Raw genomic sequence first — 19238 nt, forward strand, 5'->3', positions numbered from 1 at the left:
GCAGAAGATACCCGTACCATACCCATATTTAAAAGGTTTGAGCCTGCAACCACCAGTCTAGAACTTCCTTTACTGAACGATATGTATCGAATAAACTAAACCCGAAAGAAGAACGTATTAATAGATTTCATACATTTTATATATGAGTAAAAACACGTCAAGTGGACTCCCCATTTTCCACTTGATCATCGAATTTGAATGTGAGTATTTTTTCATAAAGTAGTCATCATGAGCAAGTAATCCCCCGCTCAGTTTTTTTAAATTTTAATTTTAACAACAATTTTTTTTTTAATTGAAAATTTTTACTACTTTTAGTTAAAAAAATAATAACTAGAAAAGTATTGGTGATTTTTAAATGAAATTTTCAGGAGTTATAGTTCAAAACTTTTACTTTGAAAAAATATGTATGAATTTAAATAATTTTGTTTTTTCAAATTGTTAATTAACTTTTAAGTTAAGAAATGAAAATTTTAATGACTTCTCCCTCAAAAACTTAAAAAAATTTTTTTTAGTATTTTGCAATAAACATTAAAGTAACGAAATCCGCAAAAAAATTTGACTGATCGCGATTAGATTAAGCAAAAAAAAATTTTTATGACGGGCGGTCAGCGCTGCCGGTATAGCGCTGCAGGTATAGCGGTTCGGCAACGCAACACTTAGAGTGTGTTGCATATTTCATTTGTATGGTGGGATGATGGTCTCACATTTTGCTTGCAGTGAATTAGCATGAATGTGGTAGAACAATATGCATAATACCTACCCGCTTAATAGTTTAAAAGAAATACTTAAGACGGGAATTCCCTAATCCACCAGAATGTATTGAATACCCGCTATTAATATTTCAAAGCCAAATTTTTAACTGGAATGTCCTATTCTTTAAGAATTTAAAATCCATAATTTTTTTACCCCATATTTTTTTCTATTCATTATAAAACATCCAATTAACATTTCAATACTTGTTTTAAATAAAATGATATTCGAACTAAATCATTTGCGGTTAAAAGAAATAAATATGAAAGCATCTTAATATTTTATGTCCCAGTATCTACAAGTATGTGAACAACAAAGGAATATCTCGATAATATTTCGTTGATAATTAATCATGAGACTCGTTAAGAAATGCTGCAATCCATTTAATTGGATATTAAAATGGATAATTAAAAAATCTGTTGAGGATGGAGAATTTATCGTTTGCCTTGATTTTTCTGAAAATTATACTTTTACTGTTCAAAATGCCATCCAATCTCATCATTGGAATACCAGTCAGGCTACAATTCACCCTTACGTTGTGTACTATAAAGAAAACGAAGAAATGAAACATATAAACTACGTGGTAATTTCGGAAAAAGTTAGTCACGACGCGAGCTCAGTTCACCTTTTTAATTTTAAATTGATAAAATTTCTAAAAAATAAGTTTGGAGCGGATAAAATAAAAATGATTTCCTATTTTTCGGACGGAGCTGCTTCTCAGTACAAATATAAGTATAATTTTGTGAATTTAATGAATCATAAAAAAGATTTCAACGTGGACGCGGAATAAAATTTTTTTGCTACTTCTCATGGGAAAGGAGCATGTGATGGTTTGGCAGGTAGTTTTAAGAGGCAAGCTTTTCGTGCAAGTCTTCAACGGGAAAGCGATAAGCACATAACCAATGCAACTTCATTATTTGAATGGGGTAAGAATGCAACTAAAACAATTAACTTTGGTTTTTGCTCTCAAGAAGATCATGACTCCCATGAGAAGATGTTTAAATTACGTTATGACCGATGTGTGACCATAAAAAATACCCGCCAATATCATCATTACAGAGCTGAATATATGAGAATATCATCATTACACTCGATTGCAAAGATTTTGCCAAAGACATTAAAATCGTTACCAATAAAGTTAAAAAAAAAGAAATAAAGCAATATGTATAAGTTATAAGAATTAATTTAAGAATTATTTAACTTCTTTTTTTTATTTATGAAAAACTATTTAATTTATTATCTATCATTTGTTGAAATAAAATTAATCATAAAATAACGATATTTTTAATTAAAAAATGAAGTATTATTCTTTATTTATAATTACTAAGTAACTCTAAAGATAAGTCAATGACTAAGATACTCAAAAATATTCAATTTAAAGAAATTATGAATTTTTAATACTTAAAGAATAGGACATTCCAGTTAAAAATTTGGCCTTGAAATATTAATAGCGGGTATTCAATACATTCTGGTGGATTAGGGAATTCCCGTCTTAAGTATTTCTTTTAAACTATTAAGCGGGTAGGTATTATGCATATTGTTCTACCACATTCATGCTAATTCACTGCAAGCAAAATGTGAGACCATCATCCCAACATACAAATGAAATATGCAACACACTCTAAGTGTTGCGTTGCCGAACCGCTATACCTGCAGCGCTATACCGGCAGCGCTGACCGCCCGTCATAAAAATTTTTTTTTGCTTAATCTAATCGCGATCAGTCAAATTTTTTTGCGGATTTCGTTACTTTAATGTTTATTGCAAAATACTAAAAAAAAAATTTTTAAGTTTTTGAGGGAGAAGTCATTAAAATTTTCATTTCTTAACTTAAAAGTTAATTAACAATTTGAAAAAAAAAAATTATTTAAATTCATACATATTTTTTTAAAGTAAAAGTTTTGAACTATAACTCCTGAAAATTTCATTAAAAAATCACCAATAGTTTTCTAGTTATTATTTTTTTAACTAAAAGTAGTAAAAATTTTCAATTAAAAAAAAATTGTTGTTAAAATTAAAATTTTAAAAAACTGAGCGGGGGATTACTTGCTCATGATGACTACTTTTTGAAAAAATACTCACATTCAAATTCGATGATCAAGTGGAAAATGGGGGTCCACTTGACGTGTTTTTACTCATATACTGTAGATGTGTGATTGTTCGACGTTAGAAGCACTATAACTAACATTTAAATTTTAAAATACAAGTATTATTTTAATTTCAACGCTTTTTCACATTGCTCACCCAATTAGTAACAAAAAAATGATTATGTTAAGTTCTCTAAATATTATTATATAAAATTGAATTTATATTAGTATTAACGCTAACTGAATAACATTATCCTGACAACTTTACTTTACAGTGTGAAAATGGGCGAAATCGGAATACAACCACGCCTACTTTCCATATAATAACATTTTAAATTCTAACCGATTCTTTCACTTTACGGTATGAAAAGGAATAAAATTTTGCACAAATAGCGCCCTAAGGTATGTCACATCACGGTTAATAGATCCCCATACCGAATATGTAGACTTTAGTGCTTACGGCTGACTTTTGTTTTTACCGAAAACCGGTCAATCTGTGGGATACAACAGTGAAACTTAGGAAAGGATAATATATTCCTGGTAATAATGTGTCCTGTTGCTTAAAAAAGGGTAAACTCGGGTCAATGCTTCCCATAGCCCCATATACTTAATATAATGATTTGCAAAGTTCTGGTTTACTTTATACCATGTATGGTACATCGGTCAATATATGAGTTAATGGACTCAAAGAATATCTTTTTCTATGCCTTGATTTCAAAAATGGTTAAAATCGGGTAAATACTATCCGAAGTCGCCGGTTGGCTTTTACTATATGTTAATAATATTATATATTGGTCAATATGGAAGATAAGATTACAAAATTAAGCGAACGTATAATATTGGATATATTACACTGGTCTACAGTGGTTTCATTGCCTTAGATATAGGATCGATTTTGGATATATTTGGGCTAACAGTTCATGAACTATCACTGGTTTTTTAAGATTTGCTCTCGTTTATTTTTAAATCTTTATTTTAATTTTACTTTACAAACATCAGAAAACATAAACTAAAATAACTGAGATCTTTGTAATGTCAGTTTTGTTTTGAAAAATAAGAATGTATCGAAAAAAAATTTTATATTTCAATAAAACGCCTTTAATGAACTTTTATTTTATAATTTTCAAGTCGTCTCTCTTTTTTTAAGAACTAGCAAAATTTATTACGGAGCTAGTTAACTTGATATTCAAATTTGCTATTACAGTTTGTCAGACGATTTTGCACAATTTCTTCATAATTTGGTACTTAGTGGTTACCTAGGGACTTTTCGACTATCAACACAAAAATTCCGTTCCTCTGGTTGAAGTTTTCCACATCACCTCAATATATTAAATTTCAGTTGAGTTAATACCAATATATCTCATTTAAAGGTGTTTTTAATATAATTTTAGCTGACGCGAACTAAAATATAGCAATAAAACTGAGTCTAAGTTTATGGCCTTCAATATAAGTCAAGAAGATACCAAATTTGATTGAAATTAATGTAAGATTTCATCGAATAATAGATGCTTAATTCTTTCGCAACATTTTTTAATATGAAGTTTTCCCAACACCTGAAGGTATTTAACGGGCCTTGATCCTTGCAAGTTGCAGGAATATAAAATGTTCGGTTACGCCCGGACTTAACCCTTCCTTACTTGTTTAATATAAAGTTTATGTCTATAAACATATTTCACCAGCAAATCGCGACAGTATAGAGGGTTCGGTTACACCCGAACTTACTCCTTCCTTACTTGTTTAAAATGTTGGTCAATTACCTTATTTCATTATAAATATTTGTTGAATAATATTTTTTTATAAACTATCACAATATGGTTTTGTTCATATATTTTACAATATTGTTCTAATCCTTAGGAATCTTGGTCAAACGTTATAGATCCTCATTTGGCCCAATGCACTGCAAATTTTCTTTTCAAAAGGATACATCTTCCAATTACTCTTGGCCGGTATGCCGAACCATATTATATAGTGGAGAGTGGAACAATCGATGATAAAGTAAATTTTTTAACCGCGTCTCTGGAGCAAACAGATACAAATCAGTACACAACAAAGGAATTGGAACATGTAATATTCTGAAGATTTTTTATTGTGCAAGTAAATTTAAATATTTTGTTACCAGTATATTGCAGCTGTTCTAAAAAGTTATTTAAAAATCGAGTCCCATCACTGCACGGAAGCATTTGAAAGTTGTAAGCTACATGGGTACCAGTCGGCGGATCGAACAATATTTGCATTTTCAAAAGGACTTATTCGCAGTATGTGTCAAGATCATGATCACTACTTTAATTTAAGTCAGCTGGAAGAATGGCTGCAGATAAATCCCACATTTCTAATTATATGGAGGGAAGTATTTAATGGCTTATATAGCAGAAATTCAGCAAAGTCTCTGAAATCAAGCTGCTTTTTTTCCTCTAACATCTTACCAGTATTAGAAGGTAAATACTAAATTATAATTTAAAAATATTTCAATATAATTTTCCTAGGACTAGCGGTTGGCACAAATTATACTCCAATCTTAGACATTCCACATGTGATATTTATAAATAGCAATTTGCCAAATGAATATCGAAACAAATGGCGTTTCTTATTCTCATCGAAAATAATGGGCGAAAGTTTTTCGACGATGTTAGGAAAGATTTTGAACCGAGGACCTACGCTTTTGGTTATTGAAGACGAAGATCGGTATCTGTTTGCTGGTTACAGCCCAGAGTCTTGGGCATTAAAATCACATTTTTTTGGTATGATATAATTTACATACATTTCTAATAATTTACACTTTTTTTTTAAGGTAATGAAAGTTCACTTCTTTATACCTTAAGTCCTGCAATGCGATGTTTTAACAGCACAGGTTATAATAACCATTACCAATATTTAAATTTAAATCAGCAAACTATGCCCAACGGATTAGTAAGTAACTTTGTTTGTGATATAATCTTTGATAATATATGAAAAAGCTTAGGGTTTTCAACTCCAGTCACTTGAATAGAAATTAAACGAATTCAACTTCAGATCAACCAACCTCTTTTTAGGTATTAGGAACTTCAACTATTTTAAATCGAAGTTTCATTAGTGTTGCCAACCTAGAAACTGATTATTTGACAGATAATTAAACACCTGCAAATATTTAAATGAAAAATCAAAACAAATCAATACAGCTTATGAAAGGTTGAATAATTAAAACGGATATAAGTTTTGATTTATAGTACAATAACGAAAATGTTGGGGCCAAAACTGACGTGCTGCGCACACGAAAAAGCCTTCTTGAGTAGTGAAATTTATTACAAGTTCCCAACACCAAGTAAGCTAATTATTGACTTGGCTTTAAAATAATGTTTGTTGCAAATTCGTTAAAAAAGTTATTTTCGTTCAACCCTTTCTGGGCAGAGTTGTATTTAAAAATTCAAAATAGTTAAAGCAATTTTTTTGCTTATTCTGAAGAGTGGCTAAAAAAAAATATGTACTGTCAGTACCGGATTTAATGATTTTTCGCCTGTAGGCTTATCAACTTTTGTCGCCTCTAAATTTTGAGACTTTAGTATACCATACATTCATGTAAATTACATTCTCTCTAGATAGACATAAACTTTATACGTATGTTTAGTGTCATTACGAACAAATTTACCATGTTAATCCTAGACTACTTTCATAATAAAGAATTATTTCAGATTCTGAGGAATATCTTCAATTATTATTGTTATAGATAATTGCTCCTCTGCCAAAATCACAAATATGGGGTTTCTTAAAATCAAGCTGTTTAACAACAATGGTTTTTGGGAGATAACAGTGTATACTCGTATATTCGTATCAACTTTGAAGCTTAAAGGCTTAACTTATTACTTTCACTTTCACTTAAAAAAACTGTCAGTTTGCGAATGATCTCTTTCTGTTTGTTTATTTTAATTTTTACTTCTTATATTCCGCTTCACTGAGTATCTTTCTTACAACACTCATTCCAACAATTTGAAATTTAATAACTGGAACAAAACAATATTGAATTGAAAATTTCGCAAATAATTACGAGTATCCTACGTTCAGATTTTAGATTTGATATATGTATATGTAAATATATACTTTGCTTATAAAGTTTATTGTTTTGTTACGAATATATTACCATAAAATTATCTATTGAAAATAAACTTTTATTGTACATACTATTGATTGATGTTAAGAAATTATTCACAAAATCCACGAAATACTTCTAAAAGCAATACAGTATCATCCAAGTCATCATCCAAAATATCTTTTCTCTAGTTTTTGAAGTAAATGTGCGACGCAAATGTCGTGTGTATCGTTTTTTGTTGTTGTATCAGTTTCCTAGGGTGGTAAGTTTCAATTTGGTTGTCGTCGAGGTCATCTAACGGGAGGATTGCCCGACGTCAATATCGTGCAGTCATCAGCCTACGAGGTCACGGAAATTCCCGCTGGTGGTTGGGGGAGTTTCGAAATGTAGAAATTAAACAGTAGTGGGGAGAGGACACCACCCTACGGAACCCCCTGTTTAATTCTTCTAAGTTTGGAGTTTTGACCTCGAAACAGTACGGATGAATGCCGACCGATCAGGTAGTTTATAGTCCACCGCCTCAGCCCTGGAGGGAGCGTTGATTGTTATAGGTCCTCGAGTAGCGTTGTGTGATTGACTGTGTCAAAAGCTTTTGACAAGTCTAACGCTACGAGGATCGTCCTCTCACAGGGTGGCTCCTGGTTTAGGCCATGAATTATTTGGACTTTTATGACGCTAAGTGCTGTGCACTTTTCGGAAGCCATGCTGATGGTCTGCTAGACTCAGGTGGTGAGTAAATGTCGGGAGAAGCAAGGTCTCAAGTGTCTTCACTACTGGGGAAAGGAGTGTTATGGGACGATAAGACTACCCTTTGTTAGCGGGTTTCCCAGTAGTGGGACCACACTTCCGACTTTCCACACACCGGATATTTGAAGAGTGGACATCGACAAGTTGAGGACCTTGGTGAGGTATTTTACTCCCGTCGAGCCTTGATGTTTTAGCATCAGCATGCTTATTCCGTCAGGGCCAATGGACTTAGATGATTTGGCCTTTGTGATTACACTCTGAACCTCCCCATCGGTGAAAGTAAGTGGTGCGCAGTCTTTTGGCATTTTGCGCAACCGTCGAGTAACACATCGTTTGGCCTTGTCGGTCGAAGGGTGTAGTGTAAACTGCCGGGTAAAATAGCTCGCGCACTTCTGCGGGTCCGAGGAGGCATGGCCGGATTAGACAAGGCCTTGACAGTAGTCCAAAGCTTACTTACATCGGTGGAGAGGTTGCAGGACTTCAGGTGCTTTATCTATTTTGTCCGCTTATGATGATTTACCATTTGCCGAATCTCCAAATTGAGAATCGTAAAATGTTCCGTTACCCCCAAACTTAGCCCTTCTTGACTTGTTGTTAATTATAATTATTGTTTTTATTATAATACTTTATCTAAACTTAAAAAGAAATCAAATGAATTTTACAAAAGTAAGGACTCAGGAGCGTTTTAAATCAGAGGAGGGAGAAGTTACAACAAGAGCTCCACAAAATACCACTTTTTGCCAATATATTGCATAATATTTCCAAGCCGTTATGAAAATGCTTAACGTGAACAAAGAAGTATTCTTTACATACAATACATTATCGTATAATTACCCATCGACTTTCTTAGGTATTTTATTATTTAATAAACATATTCAACTTCAAGGTACAAATCATATTTCCATAATAGCTTGGACTATTGTAAACAACACAACAATGTATCGAAAAAAAGCAAAAGTGAACTTGTAATCAAAAATGTAAGATAAGCAAAATATAATTTATAGAATTAGTTAAGATAATAATTCTTATATTCTACTGTATAGAACTAAAAAAATTGATATAATTAGTCCAGAATAAAACTCGATATCTAACTATTCGGTCATTTATTCCAAAACTCGCGCAGTTTATATGCATCAGTACCGGTCAAATCTGTTCTTGATAAGGCCATCCGTTTTTCCCAACATAATGCATTTTTATATTTCTTCAATTATTAGCTAATGGATTTGGATAATCCCGGAGTTTAAGTTCATTTTTATTTCTGCTGTTCTCTACTTCTTCTGTATTTTCATTACGAATGTACCATTATCGCTCTAAGGATCTTTGACTGAAACCTCTGTATTATTTCAATGCACAGCTCGTAGCGTTGTATAACGAAACTATATTTTAAAATTTTTTAAGTGATTTAATGCCTGAACTAGATCTCGAATGCTTTTCTGATTTTGTTAATAATTATATTTACTTATTCTACAGCGCCATGTTTTGCATTAAACCCGAATTTGTGCTTTGGAATTATACTTTTTTGGAAAGGAGTCACCTTTAATAGTGTAGTAACACTTTTTGAAATATTTTGGAAATGTTACCAAGCAGGGTGGGGTACTTTTCCTACTGCTTTGGATCTTGGTGGTTAACGACCTACTTAAAGAACTCGGATACGAGGATGTCGGGTGATAGCCTACGCTGACGACGTTGTTCTTATGTTTAGGTACAATTTCTAAATACCGTCTACGAGCTCATGGAACGGTAACTCAACGTGGTATCCCACTGGGCGAATAGAAGAGGCATAGCCGTCAACCCAAGTAAAACTTTAAGGGTTTTATTTACTAAAAAGTACAACATGCCTCTTTCGGAGACTCACGTCTTCAAGAAAGATAGATAGATAGAATAGTTTTGAAGTATGCACCGCGACCTATGGTCTATTGTGCCCTCCCCGTAGTCATATTGACTCATCTAGCACCAGCATGTTGACAAACTCCAATATTCTGCTGGGTGCTAGTGAAGCGATACAATCCCTGTTTGGAAACATGGATCCCAGGGCCTTGATTCTGCGTCTGCAGACTGCTTCATTAGCAGATGTTCTGGGGTTTCCGGCTCCATGTCACAGAACCGGCAGTTTGCAGAAGAGGCTAAGTCCATGTTGAAGAGATGCTTCTTGAGCCTACAATGGCCGGTGTAGAACGCGACAAGCAGCCGGAATTTGTTCCTCGGGAGATTGATTACGGCTTTAAACCGTTTGAGCTCGAAACCCCCCATTAGCAACCTGGCATGGCGCATGCCTTGAAGTTTTTGCCAATGTCTCTCCCTGCCTGCTCTTTCCTCCCTACGGAGAAGCTCTTTAATGGTATGTGGAGGCTGCAGAGCGGGCCAACTCGTCAGCCAGTTCGTTCCCGGCTATACCCCTGTGGCCAGGCACCCAAATAAGGTGCACTCGGTTGTGGTCTGATAGGCTGTTCAGCCGTTTTATACACTCCTGCACTAGAAGCGATCTAACCTCATAGGCAGAGATCGCTTTTACTGCCGCCTGACTATCGCTGAGTATAGCAATACTTTTATTGCGATAGTTGCGTTGAAGGTTTATCTGTACACACCGACTTATAGCATAGACTTCGGCTTGGAAAATGCTCGAAAAACTTCCCAACTGTATTCCTGAAAACTTTGATGATTGCGTCGCAAAGGCCACTCGTGGCGGCGATTTTTCTGTTCACCGACGAGGACATTAAGATGGGGAGGAGTCGCTTTTTCCCGGATGGGTCGAAGCTAGGAGGGAAGGATAAGTTTTCTGTAAAAACCTTTCCGTCAACCTTAGCTTTAGGCTACCGGACCAATGTAATGTTTTCAGACAGAAGTGTCTGCTATTAAGGTGCCGGTAGGCACACTGTTACGAAGTGCATCCTCTTGCAGGGAGGTGATCATTCACTCCGACAGAAGAGCGGCAATAAGTACTAGCGCTGGGCTCACTAACTTATTAAGGGTGTCTGTCCTCACTAGAATAGCATCAAGCTACTTCTTCATCAGACTCGTATGGGTGCCGTTGGATCTTAAGCGCTTTAGGTACAGCAGCTTGCTATTGCATCTGAGTAAAAGCACAGCGATTTACCTGCCATTCACGTCTAGATCACCTATTGTTTAGCACATTCTCGTAGACATCTAGTCATATCTATATTTTATTTGGACCGCTTTTGGATGCGGGTATGTCTGCGTTTTTGGAAGGGAAGTTGCGCAGTGCAATCAATTAACGATCGCATATTAGCAGACTGCCTTTATCGTTGCTTTGTTCCATGATACAACAAAAATTGTAGTCTATTCCTAAAAGGCGCTGTCCCAAAAATTGTTAATGGTCAACTTATAATGAAAGACTAACACAGAAAATCGAAGCGTGATTGTCCGTATAGACGTCCCTCAGCGGGCAGGGGTTAGAATTTGCCCGCGGTAAGGTATGCCTGTCGTAAGGTGCGACTAAAGACCATATGCATTATAACTGATATTAAGCTTTGCCACGTTTGCCATATTGCGTTTTTGGAAGGGAAGTTGCGCAGTGCAATCAATTAACGATCGCATATTAGCAGACCGTGAATTAAAAGGCAGTAGGAATTTCAAAGGATCGCGTGGGACGTGCATTACATACAAAGCCATAAAATGAGAAAGCTATCGGCGTGACAGTTGCCGATTGCTAATTGGGAAACATGGTTAAATTAAAATTATTTAACATTTTTTAAAATTTTAATCTTTATCTTCAGGGAATCGGCGGTCAGTTTCATTTTTGGGGATTATGGATTGATAGTGACTATGGAATAGGACAAAGTAGCGAATCTTGTACAACCTATCGTGACTACGTGCAACTTAGCAAGCGTAAAGACTATAAAATACGTAATATTGAAGTTTGGGGAATTGGCGACGAACCTAAAGATGAAGACTCTGAAGAAGGCGAAGTGAGTATTTTAGTATTTGTCATTGATTTGCTATTTACCTGATAATTCTTCTAAATATGCCTTAATTTATATTTAGAAAGAGAAAAAATATAATTTAGTATGCATGTATTATAACGCTGTTTCTACTAAATAAATTAATTATTCTAGGGCTGTGGAAAGAATTCAATACTGGATAAAAATTTAGAGGATAGAGTTATGCTTCAGTTGGCTGGAAAAGAAATGCATTCGGAAGGCCTGCGTGAACCGGACATGGATTTGTGAATATATATAAGGATTAAGCTGAAGCAAAAATTTCTTTATTTACAATTTTTTGTAAGGGTTTAACATTTACCATATTAAAAATGCATATATAAAATCTGCTTTATTAATGAACCCAACGTGGCAAACCACGAATGAAATGATAATATGAGCAATTGATATTGGAAAAAGCATTGCGAAGCTTAAAATCTAGGGTTGTTTTTTTCCAGTTTGTGATGTTCTATATTTATAATTTGAATAAGAATACATGTGTAAGTTACATTAATAAATTTTTATATCATAATTTTTTTCAACTACCTGATATTTTTTAATATCATAACTATTAATTCTCTACTTCCTTTTTGCAATAACTACGCGAACGTGTAACGAAATTCCCGTCGGATATCAGTGAAGACGTGGTAAGTATATATTATAAAAAGAAGAGATGACGAGATGAGTTGCGCGGCAAGAAAACGTCCGCCGATGTGGGATGATCGCAAATCGAAGTAAAAAGGAGCCTATCCGCTACGAGGACAGAGGTTTTGTTTGTTGAGCTGTGTAGAGTTATGTTGTGCTGGTATCCTGCGTTGTGTTTTTTTCTATAGATACGCCAAAGGTGGGTGTAAATCTTCCAAAGATATTGATGGCCTCTACCATGAATGCCCGATTCACTGTACAATATAAAGTGTACAGCGCAGGTCAGGTATTATATACAATAATGCTCCTTTATTTGTATTCCCTTATGTGGACGTCTTAATTTTGTCTTATAGTATCTCGGGACTCCACTCTGGGTGTTTCAGCAATTTAATCTTCGCGGGCCTTTTGCATAGTATACGTTGTTATGCCACATACTGTACCGCAGGCAATTTGGGAGGATAGCGTATGACCCACAACGTTAGTGAAACATATTGGAAGAAGTTTCCCTAGTTTCTCAGAGAATATTCGAATTGCTGAACTGATAGTGCGCTTCTGTTGTTCTAAGATAAAGTTGTTTTGATGATTTTTCTTTAATGTTTACTGAAACATAAGGTTGTGGTTAAAGGTTAAAGTATTAACTCTCCCCTCTCTTGTAAAAAATAGATCTCCTAATCTATACTTGAGTCTTGAGTAGATGAGTCATCCCTACACGTTCTATGGTAGTGTTGTAGTTTCTCAGATATACAGATTTTTGATAAATTATATATAGTTTGAATATTACAAATATACTTAATCCTAGGACTACAAGTACTCTTATAGTTATGAACATATTTTTGATTGGGTGTTCTTCAAATGGTATTTAATATTTAATTTTTTAATGTTGTCAAATTGATATTCGTTTTCTGATTCCAATATTTCAAGAATGTGAATTATTTCGTTTCCATAAGCTATAATATAATCTTTAATTTCTTGTTCCTGGTTGTGGAATATTTCTGAGTCAATAATAATTGTTTCATTAAATTGGATTAAATTCAAGTCAATTGAATTTTCGTTTAAAATATGTTTTCCTTGTAATACGACATTACCATGTCCTAAATCTATAATAGGTGCGTTATTTTCTTGGGTAACATTACAATGGGCTTCGTAACCTTCGGTCATTGGTATTGTACAACTGTCATTAGGTTCTTGTTTACAAATATATTTACTTAAATTATTTTAACATTTAGATGTTAATATTAATTCATCTTCACATTTACTTACGATTTTATTCATATCCAAAATGCCTTGACGATAGGATAATGGAGTAACTTTGTATGTTGTGCATTTCTTTTCAATGACTGGATATTTATAAATTACAATGAAAGTGTCGTCTAATCTACCTACATGCGTGTCTGCATATTCGAGTATGTCAATAACCGGTATACTAGTTTGTTCCTTTTCTAATATCCTTTCAATCTCGTCCGTATTTATTGCTGCTGAATAAAAATTTCCGTTCTTCGCGAAATTAATTGTCGCAGTTAAGTCAAATAACTCCTTGTACAATTCTTGCAATATAACCTTTTGTTTAATCGTCTCAATATTAAATGTTTGCATCATTAATTTAAAGTTGGAATTAATTTGTCTTTGCTTGTTATTATTTTCAATTATGTCGTTGAGTATTGTTTTAATTTCAATCAGGTCGTCGTGGTCTGGGACTGCTGTGATAAATTTCAAAATCGATCCTAAGAAATCAAGAGATCGTCTGGCTCGTCCATTATTCAGTAGTTGTTTTCTAAGGATTTCTATTCTGTTGAACAATGCTGTTTCTGTTGCGTCTTCACTAGGCATCTCTCCTTTATGTTCGTCGATCTCGCAGTATGGTTTAAGTATTTTGCCTAAGTTCGTCATATGGAATAGGTACTTATGTTCTTGATACAAAAATGATGGGTCAGTCTCGGTTAACACGTACTTCCGATCTTGTAAGTCGGTTATTTCCTGAGCTAAGGATGTTGCTAGGATTAATGTTAGCGTTATCTTCATCATTGTTTCTGAGGTTGTCCTTGTGTACGATCTTCCCCTCCGTTGTTAAAACTGTTTTCTTCAAATAGCGTGGATTTGTTTTATTTCGTCGGTTTTGTTTCACATAAACTGTTTGTCCTGTTTTATATTCCTTTTGTGTTCGTTTTTTATTCTGGTATGATAGCATATACTCCTGCTAATTTTCGATCAGTTCTTTTATTCCTTCAGTCTTGCTCCTTTCAAAAAATAATTCGATAGGTTTCCTTTTTGTCCTATTGTTTTCCTTGATTGCCTTGAATAGTTCTTCAGTCGCGGTTAATTTATTTTGTTCAATGCGAATTCTTGTAATTTACAGAATGGTTGAATGCAACCGTTCAACTTGAGCGTTCGATGTTGAATGGTTTTTTTTGCGGTCATTGAATGTTCAATATATAGCCGTTGGAATATTGCTGCTATGCTTTCAAATATAGTCTCGTTATCTGTCCTTAGTTTATTACAAAATGGGAATATTTGTATGAATGCTTCCTCTAATATTTTCTAGAATTCGCTTTTGTCGTTTAATTTTCTCATATATGCGTATTTTGAGTATCTATCTATGCATGAGAGATACATTGTTCCATCGATTTCAAATATGTCCATTTGTATATGTGTGCCTGTACCTCCCTGTTTTTTGCAAAAACTTGTTTTGTCGGGAGGCGTTCATATTTGTTCTCTTTACAAATGCTACAATTTCTAGTTAGTCGGATTACATCATTTTTTAAATTTGGAAAATAGCAAGTTTCTAGTATCTCTAATGTATTATTTTTTGCGTTGCTATGTGCTCTTTCATGCGTATGTTTAATTATATTTTCTCTATCCTCTTCACTCGTAATGTCCTTTAATGGATTTTGACAAAAAACCTTTTTCTCTATATTAAATGAAGAGTTTATAATATCATGAATTTCATACCAAGTTTCTAGTGTAATGTGAAATGCGGTCGTGATATTAGGTTTGATAACTTTCGTTAGTGTATCTATCAAGTCTTGTGGTGGGACGTAATTAACATAAAATCTCTCATGGTTTGCAAATGCTGGTTGCTCTTTCTAATGCATTTTGTTCACATTTTTTTTATCACAATTTGTGTTTTAAATTGGTTCAGTGGAGCGCTGACATCTTTAATTCTGATTGACGAGGATGATTCCTGCGAGTGTATTGAGTCGTTCGTAGTTACGTTTACTTCACGGCTGAATGCGTCGGCTACTACATTTAAATCTCCTTTAATATATTGAATTTTTGCTCCGTATTCTTCTATAAAATTTTTTAATCGTTTTTATTTGAATTTGGGTTGTCCTCTGATATTGAAAAAATTAGGGATTGATGATCGGTGTAAATAGTAGTATTACAAGTGAGACCATACAGATAATTCCTTGAGTGCCCAAACGATTACTAACATTTCTTTTTGATTTGTTGAGTAATTTTGTTCACTTCGCATTAATGTACGTTAAGTGAATGCTATAGGTTTCTTGCCTTGTGACAATACAGCTCCAATCGCATGATTGCTTGCGTCTGTAGTCAAATCAAATCCTTTTCCAAAATCTGGTTGGAATAATTCTATTTGTTCTTTTAGTTTATTTTTTAGTGTTTCAACTGTTTTAAGTGCTTCGTCATCTAATTTTACATGTACTGAGCTACTTTTATTTTTTGAAATATTACCATTCTCTCCTCGTAGGCAGAGTGTTAATGGTTTCGTTATGGATGCAAATCCTTTTATAAATTTTCTATAATATGAGGTCATTCCCAAGAAAGATCTTAAGTCTTTCAAATTTGTAGGGGTTTTGTACCTATCTATAGCTTCTATTTTTCCTGGATCTACTGTAATTCTACCGTTTTTAATTATATGTCCTAAAAATTCTGTCTGTCCTTGAAAAATTTTTGACTTTTCATCCGAGATTTTCATGTTGGCTGCGTGTAAAGTGTGTATTATATTTATATCTTTCATATGTTGTTCAGGGTTAGCTGAATATACTTGTATTAGGACATCATATATATACACGTATGCGCATACTCCTATGAATGGTCTAAAGATGTCGTCAACGCATCTTTGAAATATCGACGGTGCGTTTTTCAGTCCAAATGGTAGTCGTAGAAATTCATATTTGGCATTATTTATAGAAAATGCTGTTTTTTCCCCGTCTTCTTTTTTTATTTTAATTTAATAAAATCTGACTCCAAATCTAACGGCGTGAAGTACTGCGCTTCTCCTAAGTTTTGGAGCATCATGGTGATGTCCGGAACTGGATATCTATCAGCGATTGTTTGCGCATTTAACTTCTGGAAGTCATAACCATGCGTCTTTTTGGGTTGCCTTGCTCGTCATTCCCTTTTTTAGAAACTGTCCATATGGGTGAATTGTACGGGCTTTTTCTTGGCTGTATTATTTCATTATCTAATAATTTTTTTGTACTGTCTGACCCAAATAGGATTATTTGTTCCTGTTCTGATTTTTGCCTCTACTGTAGTTACGTAGGGCAATGTTTTACTCTGCTCATTTCTTTTCATTAATTCATTTATTTCTTTTTTATACATTTCTTCTCCTATCATATAATTTATTCTTTTTCACAATTAATACATTTCTTTCTGTATCTATCATTGCTTTCATTTGCTTTAAACCTTTAATTCCTATCAAGAAATCGAAATCTTGCAAGGTATCGAGTTCTAAAAATTCTATACTGAATCCTATTATATTCACTTTATTTTTATATTTAAATAATGATTTACCGTGTAAAGTAGCGGCTTGGTTTTTACTTTCTACCTCTATCCTTTTTGCGTGAGGGAATTTTGGATTTACATAATTTTCTTTTGCACCACTATCAATTAAAATATACACTGAGTTACCTTCTTCTGTGGTCCTTACAAGCGTTGGTAACCCATGCCTTAGAATAAAAAAATATTCTTCCTGTTCATATTCTGTATTTGATTGTTGATCGTGTGTAATATTAGCATGACTTGTATTATCACGTTCTCGTTTGTATCCCAATACGCCTGCTACTTTCTTAAATGGATTTTGATATTTCTGTCGAGGCTGCGGATTTCGTGGTGGTTGTTGCTGATTCTCGTTGTAATCACCATTAAATTGTGTTATTGATTTAAACATATTCAGATCCACTTCTTCTGGTCTGGTGTAAGAACATATTTGTTCTGTTCGTTGTGGAAAGGTTGCACTTCTTCCTAATTGTAGTTCGGATAACTGTCGTTGCAGATCGGACCAAGGTTGCGTAGGTTAATGCCATTAAATTTGCTTGTTATGTCATCTTGCTGATTTATTTGTTGATTTATTTTACTAAAGATCGGTCTCCAGTTGTATTCTTGGAGCGCTGCTTGATATGGTATTCTTTCTATGAAAGCGTGTTGTTTGCCTAGGATGGTACATTGATCCTTTACTCTCAATTTGTTGTCGTATTAGGATTTTTATTTGAATCCATTTTGATTGACGTTGTGTGGGATGATGCACTGGTAAACTTCTTGAATGGTTTAAATTAATCCTTTTTTGTTTCCAGGGACTAGGCTCTTCCCTTTCAGGCAAACTGACTAAGGATATTATTGATGATCATTTTTTGTTGCTGCCCCGAGTTGGGCGCCAGTTAATTTATTTACTCGTTAGGAATAAAATAAATATATAATTTTAAGTCAGCCAATGAGATTGGTTCTGACTGATCCTTTATTTGTATAATATTTCACCGTATACACATGTACTTCAATATTGAATATATTATATTACACTTAAACTGTACAAGTGTTACAAGTGGTAACTTGTTACTCGGCAGTCGATAATGATAAAGTGACCCCGAGGCTATTGTTCCAGTTGCTTATATAGGCTATGCTTATCGCTGCTCATACTATTGAGATGCTGGTTGTTTACTAGTAAATAACTATAGCTAACTATAGGGTTGTTATTGTTTGTTGTACTGATAGTGCGCATCTATTGTTCTAAGATAAAGTTGTTTTGATGATTTTTCTTTAATGTTTACTGAAACATAAGGTTGTGGTTAAAGGTTAAAGTATTAACTCGCGCGTTGTAAGTTTGATTAGCATATCCTGAAATTGTGTAAGAGTTAGGCTGGGGGCAGCGTAGCAACTAAAGAAAGCATATACAAAGCCGTTATCTTGACTCTTGAAAGCTTCTTCAAGTGGTAGATTGCTAAAGGTTTATAGCCCTGTTTTTGATTTTAGTCTTTAGTCCTCTCCGCATCGGAAATAAAAGCCAGTAGGATCTCTAGTGTTTTTACAGTTGCGTAGTTTTTACACATGCTAATGGATTAGGACAAAATCTCCAGGCTTTGGCGCCTATTCGGGAGTTTTATGAAGGTCTTTTAAATATTCTTCTTTTCATCGGCGGCTGAAGACATGATGGAGAATTTTGATTCTTTCCCATCGATTTAATAAGGATAGCGACTCCACGCTCGACTCAGTTATGGCTTGAATGGGCGTCCCTTTGAGAAATGCCCTGGAATTAGGGCTGTCAAATCTGAGGGATCTTGTGAGAGTGTCATTAGTGGCCGTGAATTAAGAACGGCTTCAATGCGAATTAGTAATGTTGTAAATTTGTAATTTCCAGCAACTTTTTCAAAGTGGGATTTGAAGCTTTTTACAGCTGATTCCTATAAACCACCCATATGAGGAGCGCTTGGGGGGATAAATTGCCAATTAATGCCTTGGGGGGCGTACTTTTGTACAATCTCAGGTGAGACTTGCTTGATAAAATCCACACACTTTTTCTATGGCTCTTTGAGCTCCGATAAATGTTTTGCTATTGTCGCTCATGAGTTCGATGAAGAGAGCAAATGCCGCGAGAAAAACATCCTTTGTGAGACTCGTACATAGCTCAAGATGCACTGCTTCTGTCGTAAAATAGACAAAGACAACCACATAGCCTTTAATGAGGAAGCCTTAACATGGACACCTTTAACTGAAAAGGCCCAGCAAAATTAACACCTATAATAGTGAAAGGCAGAGCAAAGTTCCAGCGTCTTGGAATGTAA

General features: G+C 34.3%; 1 protein-coding gene and 1 long non-coding RNA gene across 5 annotated transcripts in view; one reads left to right on the forward strand and one right to left on the reverse strand.

The window, feature by feature from the left end:
- The window catches only part of LOC106623159 (MTOR-associated protein MEAK7), a 53021-nt gene extending 40899 nt beyond the window's left edge, over positions 1-12122 (forward strand). For 3 of the 4 annotated variants that reach the window (XM_036370385.2, XM_036370382.2, XM_036370390.2), the window contains exons 3-8: positions 4690-4899; positions 4955-5270; positions 5319-5573; positions 5624-5742; positions 11377-11568; positions 11716-12122. In XM_036370385.2, coding sequence (XP_036226278.2) covers positions 4690-4899; positions 4955-5270; positions 5319-5573; positions 5624-5742; positions 11377-11568; positions 11716-11829 — 1206 coding nt within the window. In that variant the 3' untranslated portion in view covers positions 11830-12122. The remainder of the gene's footprint in view (positions 1-4689; positions 4900-4954; positions 5271-5318; positions 5574-5623; positions 5743-11376; positions 11569-11715) is intronic. The other variant, XM_036370383.2, reaches the window with a different exon arrangement.
- Positions 11911-19022, reverse strand: LOC138856013 (uncharacterized). The gene is made up of 2 exons (XR_011395171.1): positions 13483-19022; positions 11911-12822 (listed from the first exon to the last, which is right to left on the reverse strand). It is a non-coding gene; the product is annotated as an uncharacterized lncRNA (long non-coding RNA).
- Positions 19023-19238: the final 216 nt, after the last annotated feature.

Source organism: Bactrocera oleae, chromosome 3 (genome assembly GCF_042242935.1).
Source record: "Bactrocera oleae isolate idBacOlea1 chromosome 3, idBacOlea1, whole genome shotgun sequence".
NCBI classification, from domain to species: domain Eukaryota; kingdom Metazoa; phylum Arthropoda; class Insecta; order Diptera; family Tephritidae; genus Bactrocera; species Bactrocera oleae.